General features: G+C 59.5%; 1 protein-coding gene across 1 annotated transcript in view; it reads right to left on the bottom strand.

Annotated features, from left to right (window-relative positions):
• The window catches only part of NCOR2 (nuclear receptor corepressor 2), a 221,843-nt gene that overhangs the window by 44,050 nt on the left and 162,748 nt on the right, over positions 1-15,045 (bottom strand). Inside the window, 3 exon segments of the mRNA XM_073789935.1 lie at positions 942-992; positions 4,748-4,895; positions 12,429-12,571. Coding sequence (XP_073646036.1) covers positions 942-992; positions 4,748-4,895; positions 12,429-12,571 — 342 coding nt within the window.

Genomic DNA, 15,045 nt, shown 5'->3' with positions numbered 1-15,045 from the left:
GCCCCCGCCGGCCCCTCCCAGTGCCCTGTCCTCCTCTGGCCGCCCTCTCCACCTGCTGACCCTGGAGCCCAGCAACCTGTTAACTTCCAACCCCCCGGGTGGGCGGCCCGCACCCCACAGAGTCAGGCTGGGGGCGGCCAGGGCTGCAGGCCTTTGTTTTGGGGTCTCCTTTTTCTCATCTGGGCTGCAAACCCTGGCTCTGCCCCGGCTGGTGGCCTGGCCGTGGTAACACCGGTGGCCTCCCAGCCTTGCTTTCCCCATCTGCAGGGTGGGGAGAACAGTTCCCGCCCCACAGGGGCTGTGACAGCACAGGGTGACGCCTGGTAACTGTCTGCTGTCGTACCACCCCTGCTGTCATCGTAACACGATGACATAAAATGGGGCCAGTGAACTCGAAGGAGCCCCCGGGGAAAGGGTCCACACCGACTGCATCCCCCAGCCATTTCCCACAGGGCTGGTACACAGCAGGGGCACAATACGTATCCATCGAATGACTGAACGTGTGTACAGATGAAGGGAGAGGGGACCTCAGCTCCAGGCAGGCCTGGCTCTTTGGGCTTAACAACCGCTCCTGTCACTTCCTGGGTTTCAATTTTCCCCATTTTCTACAAAATGGGCACATCCGAAACCCCCCTCCTCCACACTTCCTGTTGGGGAAATCAAACTGGGTAAGCGTCGCAGGTGAACACACTAATGAAAAATCAACCAAGCAGTCAAGCCAGCACACTAATCTGCACGACTGAGCCTGGGAACGGCATGGGGAACAGACACTGCGCGGAGGAGGGGGCACAGAGGTGGCGGCAGCACAAATGGTGGTGCTCACATGCAGAGGCGTGCTCACAGAGGTGGGGCCCCTCATAGAGAAAAGGCCCCCTTGGGATGCCCCCCGCCCTGGTCAGGCCCTACCCCCGCCCCCAACGGCCAGCTGGCCACATTCGTACCTGGGCCACTGCATTCCCCTCTGGGTACCTCGTTCCCAGAGGCGTGTAAGGCTGGAAGGAAGTGAGAGAAGGGTTAGAAGCGAGGTGACATGAGCAGCAGGTGGGGTGGGAGGTTGGGTGGCCAGGCAGGGCTGGGAAAGGGGCCCAGGGCCCAGCAGGCAGCAGGAGGACCTACAGCCCTGTCCCAAGAGCCCTCACCCCTGAACACTCCTGGGTGCCCTTGGACAAGTCACTGGCTCCAGGGTCCTGGGGTGGGAGGTGCTGGCCTCAGAGGTAGGCAGGGCTGGGGGAGAGGCCCTTGGGGCTGCCCAGCCCCGTCTCACCCCTCAGACGCAGAGCCGGGTCAGCAGGGGTTGCTGGTGCCCTGCAGAAACGCTTCCCTCAGCTTTCACTGCCTCCAGACCCCCGGCCTCTCCCACTTTAAGGCCCAGAGCAAAGGCCATCCCTTCCAGAAATAATAATCCCAACAAGAGCAACACAGGGCTCGCTCGGTGGGTGCTGGGCTCCGGGCAAAGCTCTTCACACACACGACTCATCTCACCCTCAATAACCTCTAAGTTGGAGGTGATCACCATTCTCCTTTTCAGATGAGAAAACAGAGAGGTTGAGTCACTTGCCCCAGGCCACACTGCGTGGAGGCAGGAGGGGGTTGACCCCAACATCCTGTGTCCCTAACCACCGGTTCCTGCCCCTGCCTTCTGACTCCGGCAATGTCAGTCCCTCCTTTCACGTCATCAGACCACAGGATGGAGGGGGCCAGCGCTGAGGTCCCCTGGATAAGTGGTTTCGCCCCAGAGTCCGTGTGCTCATCTACAAAGAGGGCGGTTCACGCCTGGCTCTCTCTCTTACCCAGAGGCTTGTCTGTCTCCGTCAGGGGTTCTCAGACCCGAGAGAGCCTGAGGGCCATGAAGACTCACATGGCTGGGCCCACGCCCAAAACGTTTCTCACTCAGTAGGTCCAGGTGGGGCCTGAGAATCAGCACTCCAGACAAGTTTGAATCCTGGTCCCCAAACAGGCCAACTGGTTACCTTGGGTAACCTCTCTGTGCCTCAGTGACCTCATCTGTAAAATGGGGTGATGACAGCACCCACTGGGCTGTTGTGACAATTAAAGGAAATAACTCAAGGCTGTTGCTCTTATGACCACGATCTTTACTAGGGACACTACGGGGCCAAATGGATCACTCCTCCCTCCCCTGGATTCACCTCCCCCCTGGATACGACAAGGCACTTGCTGCCTGCCCCGTGCAGGGAGGGGTCTGCAGTGCAGTTGGGGCTGGCGGGGTATTCCAGAAGGTTCCATCGTAGTGACCTCAGGCCCTAACCCAGAACCTACCTCACTTCCCCTATCCTGGTCACAGGGACAGAGTTACGCAGCGAATGCCGGCTGGACTGGCAGATTCCAAGTCCACCAGCTACGTGACACCCCATGTGAGTGATTCTCCTCTCCCTGGGCCTTGGTTTCCTCATCTGTAAGATGGGAACATCACCCTGTGCCTTTGGGCAGGATCTTCTAAACTGCCTCCTTGATGTGCACAGAGCCATCAGGTGGTCACAGAAGCCTTGGATTCAGCCAGACCAGCACCCCCGCCCCACTACCCAGCAGAGAATGCCTCTCTCCCCATCCTCGATAGGCTGTGTGAACCCTACAAGTGGCAGGGAGCTCACCACCGCACAGTTCTCTTACTGGGCAGCGCCTGTTCTGCTTTTAATGCTGAGCCGAAGACTGGCTTCCTCTAACTTTCCCACCAAGCCTGCCTCCTGCCCGGATGGATATTTAATGAGGGGATTGCGTTTCTGCTCCCTAGGCTCCCTTTTCCTGGCTACAGACACAAGACCCAGAATGCACAGAGCAGAGGGGTCTGGAGCCTCCCATCAGACACTGGTCAGGCCTCTGGTCAGCTCGGGCTAGAAAGACCCAAGGCTGGCAAGGAGGCCAGACTCACCCCCCCAGGTCCATCCCCAGGGTAAGACAGTAATAACCAAATGGCTTGATTCTCCATTTTCAACCAGGAAGCAGGATTCAGGCTGGTGAATACACTGCGGGCTGGTATAGCCTGAGTTTATTTGCATGTCTTGTTCACGGAGCCAGGGGGTGATTCACACTTTCCTCACACGTTGGCAGAAGTCTGGGAGTTTAAATGCAGAGACAGGCAGATAGGAGGGACAGGAAGGAACCCTGGCACGGACAGGAGGAGAAAAGGTTCCCTTCACCGAGAACTTGAGGCCCCGCTGGGGAGCTCTGGCCGGGGAGGTGGCGGAAGGAGAGGCAGGGACATTCAGCTACGCGGGGGTTGGGGTCTTCAGGGGTGTCATGCCTTGAGGGCTGGTGTAGACCAAGGAAAAGGGAGAGAGGGGCGGGGGCCAAAGGCAGACTGATCAGTGACCAGGGGTGCAAGCCTGGTGTCGGGCAGCCTGGTGTAACTCCCGAGTCTACAACACTGATTACATGGCGGAGCCGCAGGTTACGTGGGGGCCGGGCTCTAAGTTAGGCGACCATCTCGTGCAGTCAGAAATCCTCCTTTTGAGAAGTGGGCCAAACGGCCGGTGCAATTTAAAGGACTGATTCTCGCTCTCTCTTTAGCAGCCTTCACCTGGTGGGAGAATTCATCTAAGATCAGGGTAGACGATGCATCTGTGTGATACCTGGGGTGCCTGGAGTAACTGCCCTGAGCCTCAGTGCCCGCTGACAGAAAGTGGGGGCTATGCAGTTTATCATCGAGACACTCGGGAGTAAAATGAAGCATAATTGTATAACTTTTGAATACTTATCGACCAACGGTATTGGTTGTACTTATATCAGTCAACTTGTAAAATAATATTTCAGGTCAAAAAACTATTTTCAGGGACTTCCCCGGCCGTCCAGTGGTTAAGACTCCGCACTTCCACTGCAGTGGGCGCAGGTTCGATTCCCGGTCGGGGAACTAAGATCCCGCATGCAGCACAGTGTGGTTAAAAAAATTTAAAAAAAACCATTTTCAAAAATAAACTTTCTTTTTCTAAAATGTGACACCAGAGGTGCTGGGCAAGGTAACAGGCGTCACCAGAGCTGGATGCGACCTGGACGTGTAAGGTCACCAAGCACAAGACTGAACTCACAGGGGTCAGGAGGATTGAATGGACAAGTGTCCTGTGGGCGCAGAGATGCCAATTACCATTATTATTGTTGCCACTGTCACCATCATTATCACTGTCATTTTCACCATCATCACCACCACCATCATCATCACCACCATCATCATCACCACCACCATCACCATCATCACCACCACCATCATCATCACCACCATCATCACCATCATCACCACCACCATCATCATCACCACCATCACCATCATCACCATCACAACCACCATCACCATCACCATCATCATCACCATCAACACCATCATCACCACCACCACCATCACCACCATCACCATCAACACCATCACCACCATCATCACCACCACCATCACCATCACCATCATCACCACCATCATCACCACCATCACCATCACCACCATCATCACCATCATCACCACCACCATCACCACCATCATCATCAACACCATCATCACCACCATCATCACCACCACCATCACCATCACCACCATCATCACCACCATCACCATCACCACCACCACCATCATCATCACCATCACCACCATCATCACCACCATCACCATCACCACCACCACCATCATCATCATCACCATCACCATCACCACCATCGCCATCATGCTCTCCTCTTGGGGCGTCCAGGCTCCTTCTCGGTAGCACCCAGGCATTTCTGGGAGAGGTCAGCTCCCACCGCCCACCCTCACCTTCTGCCTCCTCCGCCATCTCCTCCTCGTTCCCGCTCACGCCTGACGCCTCCATCTCCTCATCCTCCACCACGGGCGGGAAGGCAGCCTCCTCACTGGCAGCAGCTGGTGCTTTCTTCTTCTTCCTCCGTGCGTTCCTCTCCTTCTCCTAGGGCACAGGGATAGCAGTTGGTCAGGGCCAGGGCAAGGGCCTGGGCTGTCAGCCCGGGGACTCCTGCTGCCGGAGGCCTGCCACAGCTGCAAGGGACAGTGATCCCATCCACGTGGTTTTGAGGGTGCCCTTCCCCCCTCGTGCCCCACTGCACGGCCAGACATGCCAGTGGTTATTTTTACCCAGAGCTTCATTCTTCCATCATGCCCCAGATACACCTGGGGCGCAACCTGGCCTATAGGCTGCCCAGACATCCTTCCGGAACAGATGAGGAAGGACTGCCTCTGCCTGGAAGCCCCCCATGATCGCTCCAGCCCTGCCAGCTGTCCTAGCCAGAGCAGTGACCACACCCTCTGGAGGACACACTGCCAGGCACGGTCAGTACACTGGAGAGAATGAATGAATGAAGCTTTTCCTTGCAGCCTCATCTGTCCCCAGCTGAGCCCCGGGGCACAGGCTAGCTTGGGCAGCATGTCATTTCACCCCACCAGTCTTTACACGGCACCCCAGGGGCTGAGAATACACGACGAATGAGGAGACAGGGTCCCTGCCCCACAGGCCACCTAGTCGGGGAGATGAGCAATCAACACATCAATTAAAAAGATGACTCAGAGGTGGGGGCATGGCTGCTGAGAGGGACAGACAGGGTGGGGTGAGAATGCAAGGGCGGGGCAAGGAAAAGGCTTCTCGGAGGAGGTGACATCTGAGCTGAGGTCTGAGTCGTGAGAAGAAGCTGGCCAGGCAAGGCTCTGGATGAGTGGTCCAGGTGGAAGGAACTGCAAGTACAGAGGCCCAGAGGTGGAACCAGCTGGGTGGTTCAAGGAACAGAAGGAAGGCCTTCGCTGAGCAGCCCTTCACTTCCTTCCACGCCTCCCCCAGTCCCCAGAAGCCCTGCTCCCCACGCATGGGGCCAGGCACCCACCCCCAGCTCATCATCACTCCTCCTCGACAGCTCCCGTCTTTGCACCGCACTGGGCCGGGGGTTCCAGAAGGGTGTCTCTTTAGCCCCATGCTGAGCCAGCCAGAAAGTGTTGATTGACTTACTGAGTGACTGAATGGGCAGCGTCCAGGGCTTGAACACACGGTCGGCAGAGTCGGGGTATATGTGGAGGCAGAGTGTGCTGGGGGTCCGAGGTGACCAGGGGCTCCCAGGGGAGTGGACTGGTCCCTAAGAGGAGACCCGCCCAAGTACAGCTGGTGTGACGGGAGGGGTCGCAGCCTGAGCCCTTTGGGGTCCCTGAGGAAGGAGATGGAACCTAAACGCTCCCAGACATGCCAGCAGCTCCCAGCGAAGCCCCTCACACTGGGCTGACTCGGTTCCTCCCAGAGTTCACGTCCACCCGAACCTCAGGATGTGACCCTTCTTAGAAATGAGCTCTTTGCAGATGTAATTAGGATGAGTTCATATTAGATTAGGGTGGACCCTAAATCCAAAATGACTGGTGTCCCTAGAAGAAGAGGGAAATTTGGACACAGAGGCACCCAGGGGAGGGATGCACCCCCAAGACAAGGAACGTCAAGGATTGCAGGCCACCCCCAGAAGCTGGGACCCCCAGAAGCGGGGAGCGCAGGGCAGGAGCCTCCCCTGGAGCCTTCGGAAGAAGCGGAGCCCTGTTGACACCTTGATTTCAGACGCTCAGCCTCCAGGATTGCAAGAGGATACGTTCCTGTACCAGTCTGTGGTGCCTTGTTACAGGAAACAGGAAACTAACGCACCTCCCCTCCGCCAATCCCCCGGCCCCAGGAGAAAGCCACCATCACCGTGCGTGAGTGAAAACACAGCACAGCCCGCCCTCGGGCAGATGCTCCATCACCTCCAGGCGCCAGCCGGCCCTGCCCAGCCTGGCCCCTCACCCCGCAGGGCTGGGCGCAAGCCTCAGGGGTCCCCAGGCCCTGCCTGGGGGGTGGGATCACTTCCTGTCCTGCCTTCTTCCTGAGCAAACGGGGGACCTCGGGGTGCAGCCGCTCAGAATTTGGGGAGGAAGAGGGAAACGTCTGTTTGCCCGTTAGTCACGGTTTCCGTCACCAGCACTCGGCCAGGACCACAGCCCCACCCTGCCGAATGTCCACGGGACCACTGTGGGAACGCCCAGCTCCACCATCCGCCTGCCTCTGGGGGCTGGCGCACCCCGGTCCCAAACTCCGAGCTTCTCCCGGAGGGCCCCCCACTGGAGCTCGCGGGGGCATGAGAAAGTTGTGTGGCCTGTGGGCTGAGGGATCCCCCTTCTTCCCCAATCTATCTTTAGCAGACAGGGACTCACTCGAGTGCTGGAGCTGGGTGAGGCAGGCGACTGGCTGCCCGGGGGGTGGGGGGATGCTCGGAGCCTCGCAGGGAACGGGGGCTCCTATGGGCCTGGCTGGGATGCACGTCCTGCTGGGAACCTGAGGTCTCTCTGAGCCAGCAGCCCAGGCCACCTCAGGCCAAGTGGGGTGAGTATGATGTCAACACCAGAATCCCCCCGGCTCTGGGTTTCAGAGGCTGGGACTTAGTGTCCCAGGAATCATACCAAACCCTTCCACACGTGGCCCCGAACCTCAAGATCGGGGCATGTGTATGGAACAGGAGATGCCGGCGATAGTAGTATTGGTAGCTACAGCTGACGTCTGTTAAGCACCTACTATGGGCCAAGCATTCTTTACTTATTAATTCACTGGATCTGCACGTCTACTCTGCGAATCAGAGCATGCCACTCCCTACCTCGAACTCTGCAGACGCTCCCGGAACCTCTTGATATAAAACCCAAGTCTTCCCCACTCCACACAGTCCAGTGCGATATAGATCTGAACCCCGCCCAGCTCTCTAACTCGCTCACCCTCCTTGGTCTGTTACAAACACACTGCCCTTCTTGTGCAAATGGGCTTACAATGCCCCGGCCCCAGGGCCTTTGCACTCGTCAGTTCTCTGGCTGGACAGCCTTCTCCCAGACACCCACATGACTCACGTACCCACCTCCATCAGGGCTTTGCTCATACATCACCTCCTCAGGGAGGTCCTCCCTGATTACCCTGTCGAAATCAGCTAATCTCATTCCCCATCAATCACTTTCTACTACTATCCCTCATCTATCTTCAGACCACAATCTGAAATTATCTGTGAGTTAATTTGTCTCTAGAACTACAATTAACTCAAGGGCAGGCATCTTTGTCTGTTCTCAGCTGTATTCCCAGGACACCTGGAACAGCGCCTGGCACAGAAGAGACACTCTGTAACTACTAATTTAGATGCATGAACCTGATAGACAAAGACACTGGCCCAGAGAGGCAGAGACACTTGCCCAAGATCACACAGCTCGTGGGTCAAGAAGCCCAGACTTCAATGCAGGTCAGGTTCAAGTACCTCCCTGTCTGGCCATCTCTCTCTGCAGGCCTGTGCAGCCTCAGATGGAAGAGGCAACAGAGGAAAACAAGGCAAGGCGGGGCCTGGGCTGAGATGGACAGAGACAGAGAAACACGGAAGCTGAGCCCGAGAGCCTGGATTCACAGATGGGAGAAAAGGGTAACCTTCGGTCATTAGGAGGGGGAGGGAAAACCTTGGAGAAGTCACTGGTGCCAAATGTTACATAACGCTGGGACGCGCTCCGCCTGCCCGCCCGATCCTGCTTCCTGCTGACGTCGCCCGTAGCCACGCTCAGGCCAGGCCTGGTGCAAGGCAGGAGGGGACACCCGCTGACCCTCTGCTTCCCCCACTGCTTCCTCCACTGGCCGAGGGTGACGTGCCTTCCTGAGCTCCAGACGGGGCCCGGCCAGCAGGAATCACCACGACCTGTCTCCCTCCCAGGGTCTGGAGGGTGTCGGACAGCATCTTGTGAGGACTGCTTGCATTCTCCAGTGACAGGGAACTCACCCAGGCACCATGGGTGTCCACTGTAAGGACTGACGGACCCAGGCTGACGGGCCCCCCATCCCTCACTGAGCTTTCTCCGCAGCCTTCAACTTAAGTCCGCTCGTTCGCTGTCAGCAGGGAACGAGAACCCGTCCCACTCTCCCCAACAGCCCTTTCTCGTCCACAAGTGACAAGCAAGGCTCCCCTGTTTGCTGGCCTCAGAACACGGCCCACCGGCCCCCACCTTCTGGTCCCCTGCTTCCCAGCAGGCCCAGCCTCTGCAGAGTTCTGTGGGAGCCATGTCCAGTAATACAGGTACGGGTCCAGGAAGGGAAGCCAGGGGCCCCCACAGACTTGGGTCCAAACCCCCTCTGCGGTGTCTCCCTCCTGTCCTCAGCATCTTCACCTGAGGACGGGCCAATGGTGGCGACCTCGGGGGTCTGGGGGAGGGGCCCAACCTGGGCCTCGGGGTACCCCTGCTGTTCACGCCCCCTCCCCGGCCCACCAGCGTTGCTGCCCAGCCACCGGCATGTTCAGAGTCTGGGGACAAGGAGGACGACCGTCTCTATCAGCTTTGGCTACACTTCACTCAGACCAGCACAATCCACCCCGAGCCCGGCCCACGCTGGGTCACCCCTCAGCTCACAAACCTTCAATGGCTCCCACTGTCCATTAAAGAAAGACCCAGCTCCTCTGCCCAGCAGGAAACCCCACCCACACGTATACCCGGGGCACCTGCCATTGCTTCCCTGGCATATAGTAGGCGCTCAATAAAGGCTGGCTGAGTGTGTGATAAGGATAACGCCCAACACTTACTGAGCACAGACCGAGGGCCGGGGCTGGCAGCCTCTGCTGCTCACAGCAACCCGATGAGTGGGTCTGGGTCTTACCTCCTTTTACAGAGGAGGCAGCCGAGGCTGAGTGCTGAGGCCACGAACCTGCGGGCGACAGCCAGGAGGCCACAGAGCTGGGGTGTGAGCCCTCTAGCCCAGAGCCCTACTCCATACCATCGTGCTCGGCTGCCTCTTTGAATGAGCGAGTGAATGAATCAATCCATCGACTAATCAATCGCTCAGGCAATCCAGGAGCAGGCATACTCTACACCCAGTTAACAACCAAGGGAGACACGGCACCCAAGCCGCCAGGCATCTGGCGGCCATGGGCACATCACTACTGATGCCACCACCTCTGCTACCAATGATGCCACTACGGCGCGACGTGCCAGGCCCCGTTCTAAGCACTTCACACCCATTCACTCGAATCATTCCCACAACAGCTCTTTGAGGTGGGAATTATCCCCGTTTCAGAAGTGGGGAAACTGAGGCACAGAGAGGCCAAGCCACTTGCCCAAGGTCACACAGCTAGGAAGTGGCAGAATCTGGATTTGAACCTGGGTGTCTTGGGCCCACAGTCCCCACCCTGGCTGTTTCTGCACACCTTATTCAAGAGGGCACCTTGAATGCCCCTGAGAAGAATGGGGTCAGTGGCTTTAAAATAAAATAATGATGATACTGATACTACTACCAGTAGTTAGAGCAGCTAACCCCCATGGAGCGCCCCCCTCTGGCAGGCACTCAGTCCTTTACATGTGGTAACTCATTCGCTCTTCACCTGAGTTCTCGGGGTAAAGGCTATCATTCTCCCACTTTACAGATGAGGAAACTGAGGCTCACGGGGTACAGCCGCTGCCCGAGGTCACACAGGTGCCAAGTCATGAAGCTGGCGCTTGACCCCACTTTCGCCCTGGAGCCCAAGCTGCACCATCTACCTGGCTGGAATCTGTTTCCCCGACCTACCCTCTCAAGTTTCGGGGCCCCCAGGGGCGCGGCAGGGCCGTGCCCCAAGGAAACCTGGAAAGCGAGGTGGGGGCCAGTAGGCTGTGAGAGGAGATACCTGTAACCCAACAGCCTGGGCGAAGCGGGCTGGTGTGTGGGCACCGGCTGGGCTGGGCAGGGCTGAGCAGGGAATGGGGGGAGGGGAGAGGCAGGGAGGACAGGTCAGAGGGAGAAGGGGATGAAGCAGGAAGATCCCTCTGTCCCTGGGGCGATGCTCAGGGCCGGACTCCCAGCCCAGTTAATCCTGAGTTGGTGTGTAGAGGCCGACATCCCGCCCCCATCCAACCACCACCACGGCCAGCACCACCATCACAGAGCTGGATCCTATCTGCGCTGCGGGATCTCAGCAAGCGCTACGGACAGGCGCTCCTTGGCCTTGGCCCTCACTGAGCCTTCCACCCTGCCGAAACCAGAGTCCTGAAAGCTCTAGAAAAAAGCAGAGCTCCCTGTGTTTCAGGGGGCCCTGCCTGAAGCTCAGGGAGCACCGGGAACCAACTGCACAGCAGGCGGGGAAGGGGCAAGAGGCACAGCCTAAGCAGACACCACGGGGAACGGGCACAGGCAGGGGCCTGGCCGAAGGAGACCTGGCGGCCAGCCTCAGCCCTGACCACAGGGCCAGGGCACAGCGTCCCCCTCTGGCCTAGGATGCTTGGGGTGGGGGTGGGGAGCTGGGGAGGGGTGCCCCTAAATTCTGCACAGTGCTCAAGGAGCGTTCAGAGAGGGTGATCCTGTCCCTGGCCCGCCTGCCATGCCGTGTGACCTCGGCAGCCTGCTCGTCCTCTCTGGACCAAGGCGGGCTCCATGGGGGAGCAACTCAGCCTCCCAGGACAGGGTGCACAAGCAGCCCAATCAGGGGGAACGGGGAGGGTGGAGAGCTGTGCGTCCCCCTCTTGCACCTTCATATCTACAAGGAAATATGCAGCCCGCCGATTAAAAGCATGCGTCCTCAGGTCACGTAGTTGTGGGTGCAAAGCCCAAGCCAGCTGTTTATGAGCCTGGCTGAGCCTCAGTTTCCCCAGATCTGAAATGGTGACAATGCTTGGCATGTCACAAGTGTGCCCAAAAGGGGGAAGGGAGGGGGATGGAGGGAGGGAGGGAGAGAGAGAGAGAGAGAGAAAGAGAGAAAAAGAGAGAGAGAAGGAAGGAGGGAAGGAAGGGGGGAGGGAGGGAGGGAGGAAAGAAGGAAGGGAGGGAGGGAGAGAAAAGGAAACGAAAAGGAAAGGAAAGGAAAAGAAAAAAAAACAAGCCACCCCCAAATGGCCCTCGCTTCCCAGTAACAGCTGCGGAGGAAGCGGCCTCTCCGTGGAGACCATTTACGGGCTCAGTGAGGCGAGCCTGCCCCGTCTGTGCTCCTGGAGGAGGGAAGGTCCGTGCCTCTTCTCAATGCCCTGGAGGCCAGGGCTGGGCCGGCTGCTGCCTGACCTGTCCACTCCTTCCCCGGGGTGGCCCTAAGACTGAGTTCAAATGGAGTGCGGGAGATGCTGACTTAGGGCTCCTCTGCCTCTGCATACGCTGACAGCCCTGAGTCCCTGGGGAGTCAGTGCCTGGCCCACCGAGCTCCTTCCTCCCTGCCCTGAGCCCTCAGAGGCACTACGGGCCCTCAGAGGTGTCTGACCGAGGAGTGCTGGGGGTGGAGATGGGGAGGCAGAGGTGGGCCTGCGCATCGCAGTACCCAGGAGGGATGCTTACGGCAGGGACCCACCCCTGCAGCATTTCCGGGGGACCACGCAGCCGGAACCTCGAGGGGCTGAGACCTGGGCAAGAGAGCTGGCGGCAGACCCCTCCCCACCCAGGCTCCCAGGCTGCAGGTCTGGCCCACAGGTCTGGCTGGGATGCACAGGGCAGGGGCGGGGTGGGAGCGGGGACACTCACCATCTTCAGCTTGTGCTGCTGCAGGATCTCATCCAGGTTCTGCCTCTTCTTGTAGTTGAAGTAGAAGTTCTTACACTGGGACACCGTCTTGGAGCCCACCATCCGGGCGATGGCCGACCAGTTCCGGCCGTGTTCCAGGAGACCTGTGCGGGGGAGGGCGGCAGGTGAGGGGCGGCAGAGGGCTGGACGGGCAGCAGGGGCCCGTACCCACAGCCTGGAGGGCAGACAGAGCCCTGGGCGAAAGCAGCCCTGATCCCGGGGCTCAGGCTCACTGCACAGGCCCAAGGTTTCCGGAAAGAGATGGCTGGGGTGGGGGACACCAGAAGGGTGTGGGAGGCCTGGGCTCCCCGGGCTGCATGGGACAGCCTGGGCTCTAGGAACTGGAGGGGCAGGTGGGTGCAGCCCTGGGGGTACCCCTGCTGAGGCCACTGTCAAGGGTTCCGGGGGCTGAGGGCTGAGGTCTGGGGCGCAGACCCCGCCCGGGGCCCCACCTCTCCTCCTCCCCTGGCTGTCTTGACCCGGCACTGACACTCGCTCGCAGCTGCAGACGAGGCCTCGGGAGACGGGCTGTTTTCCGGCCGCACCAGGCCAGAGAAAGGAAGGAACGTGTGAGCAGGGCTGGGAGGGTGGAGTCCGGCTTGGGGTGAGCTGGCCCAGGATCCTCCGCGCCCAGGTTAACTGGGGCACACCCAGAACCCAGAGCTCCCCGTGGACGCCTAAAGGCCCACCCTGGACTCGGGGCCCACCAGGCGTGGTTCAGGGTCTGGGAGTGGACTTGCCCCCCCAAATCACAACCCCCCATCTCCATGAGCTTCTCACACAGCCTCACAGATTCCTGATGTAGGGAGAAACGCCCAGGAATTGGTAGACCCCATCCCAAATTCACCTAGGGCAGAGAAAGTTCCCTCCATCCCCACAAACTCAGGCCAGAGCTGCACCTCCAAGCCCTCTGCCGTTCTCAATGCCACGGACACCAGGCTCTGCAGAAACATCATTCCCCCAGCTCCCCTGGAAGCCAGCCCCGAGTCTCAGCCCGTCTGCCCGCAGCGCTCCCAGCACACGCCTCGCACAGGCCAGCGCCTCTGCGTTTCTATGCCTTGCATCTCCAGGCAGCGCGCCTTGTGTGGCCAGGTCAGCCCGAGCAGGTAGGGCCTGCCCCCTTCCTGACGGCTGCAGAAGGGGCAGATGGGAGGCTCCGGCCTCCGGGGACTGCGGGGCAGGACTGGGCCCCCAGAGGGCAGCAGGCGTGAAGCCTGAGTCACGGTGCTGGGAACACAGCAGCCTCTGAGCCCCAGAGCTAGACTCATAAGGACTAGCGAAAGATCTCCCATAAAGAAGTTTGAGGCTGTTTTCCTTGAATCAAATCAAGCTGCAAGCGGGGAGGGCCACGACGGGTGTTTCTCAGGGGCGCGGGAGCGTAAGGGGCGGACAGTCTGTGTGGCGGTATTTTCTTTCATTCATTCATCCATCCATCCATCCATCCATCCATCCATTCATTCAAACGTGTGCCGGCGGCTTGCTACATACAAGGCTCGCACAGAAATAAAACGGCAGCGAAAACAGCATCAACAAACCGCCAGGTCACACGGCCGAGCAACCCGGAGTTTGCGGAGCCCTGCAGACTTGGTTCCCTCTCCTCCCTGCTGTTGAGGCCACGGCTGCTTTCCCATCCGCAGGATGGGGGAAACCGAGGCTCCAGGGATCAGAGGAGCTCACAGCTTGTGGGGTGGGCCAAGGGGCCGAGGGGACGTGGGACCCAGGTTGTCTGCCCTGGGGCCTCTGGCCCTGGGGGGTGGGGTGCTAGACTGACAGGCCACCTGCTCCCCTGCGGAGGCCACGGGGCCACATGGCCCCAGGGCAGCTCCTCAGGGTTCCTCAAGGACAGGCACGGAGGGGAGGGCTGGGGCGTGGGATCAAGTGTAACCCAGCCCCCTGACCTTTCCCTCCGCCTGCGCCCGCAGCAGCTGCCGCTTCCACAGGACCTGGCGGAGGACGACGGGGACGCGTTTATTTATATTTCCGCAGCCGGGGCCAAGAGAGCCCAGGCAAACACGCTGGGCCGGAACCCCGGGAGGGAGAGGGCGGGTCTCCCATCTGGGCCTTCTGAGGGGTAGGTATGTGGGGTGCGGGGGGGGGGCGACGAGGGCCCGGAGCGGGGTGGGGGGGTACGAACCTCAGCCAGGCTGACATTTACAGACTCAACACATAAATAAGGAGGGCGCTTGGAGCTGGCTGGGGGGTTGGGGTCCTACTTAACTCCACTGGTGGCAGAAGCAGGAGCCGGGGTGGAGGGGTCACCCGGGCCTTCCCGAAAGCTGCTCTCGAAGGAGTGCTGGACTGAGCTGTCCAGGAGCCCCGCCAAGAACGTGCTGTGTGGTCGCCGCCATCCCCTCTGCTCTCTGGGCCTCAGTTTCTTCAGCTGCTGCGTGAAGGGCTGGGGTGAATGTCCTAGCATTGCTGGCTAGGGTCCCTGGGGTGGGAGTGGACGGGCACGAGCTTCCTTCCGGTTCTGGTTCTGGTCCCGGGAACCCCAGACTGAGGGTGCCAGGCACAGGGAGATGCAGTTTAGACCCCTCCATGCCTCGGAGACCACATGGACCAGACCCAGCTGCAAGCC

This window comes from Tursiops truncatus, chromosome 13 (genome assembly GCF_011762595.2).
Source record: "Tursiops truncatus isolate mTurTru1 chromosome 13, mTurTru1.mat.Y, whole genome shotgun sequence".
NCBI lineage: Eukaryota > Metazoa > Chordata > Mammalia > Artiodactyla > Delphinidae > Tursiops > Tursiops truncatus.
Note: the sequence above shows the minus strand (reverse complement) of the source record. Positions and strands in the feature narration are given on the sequence as shown.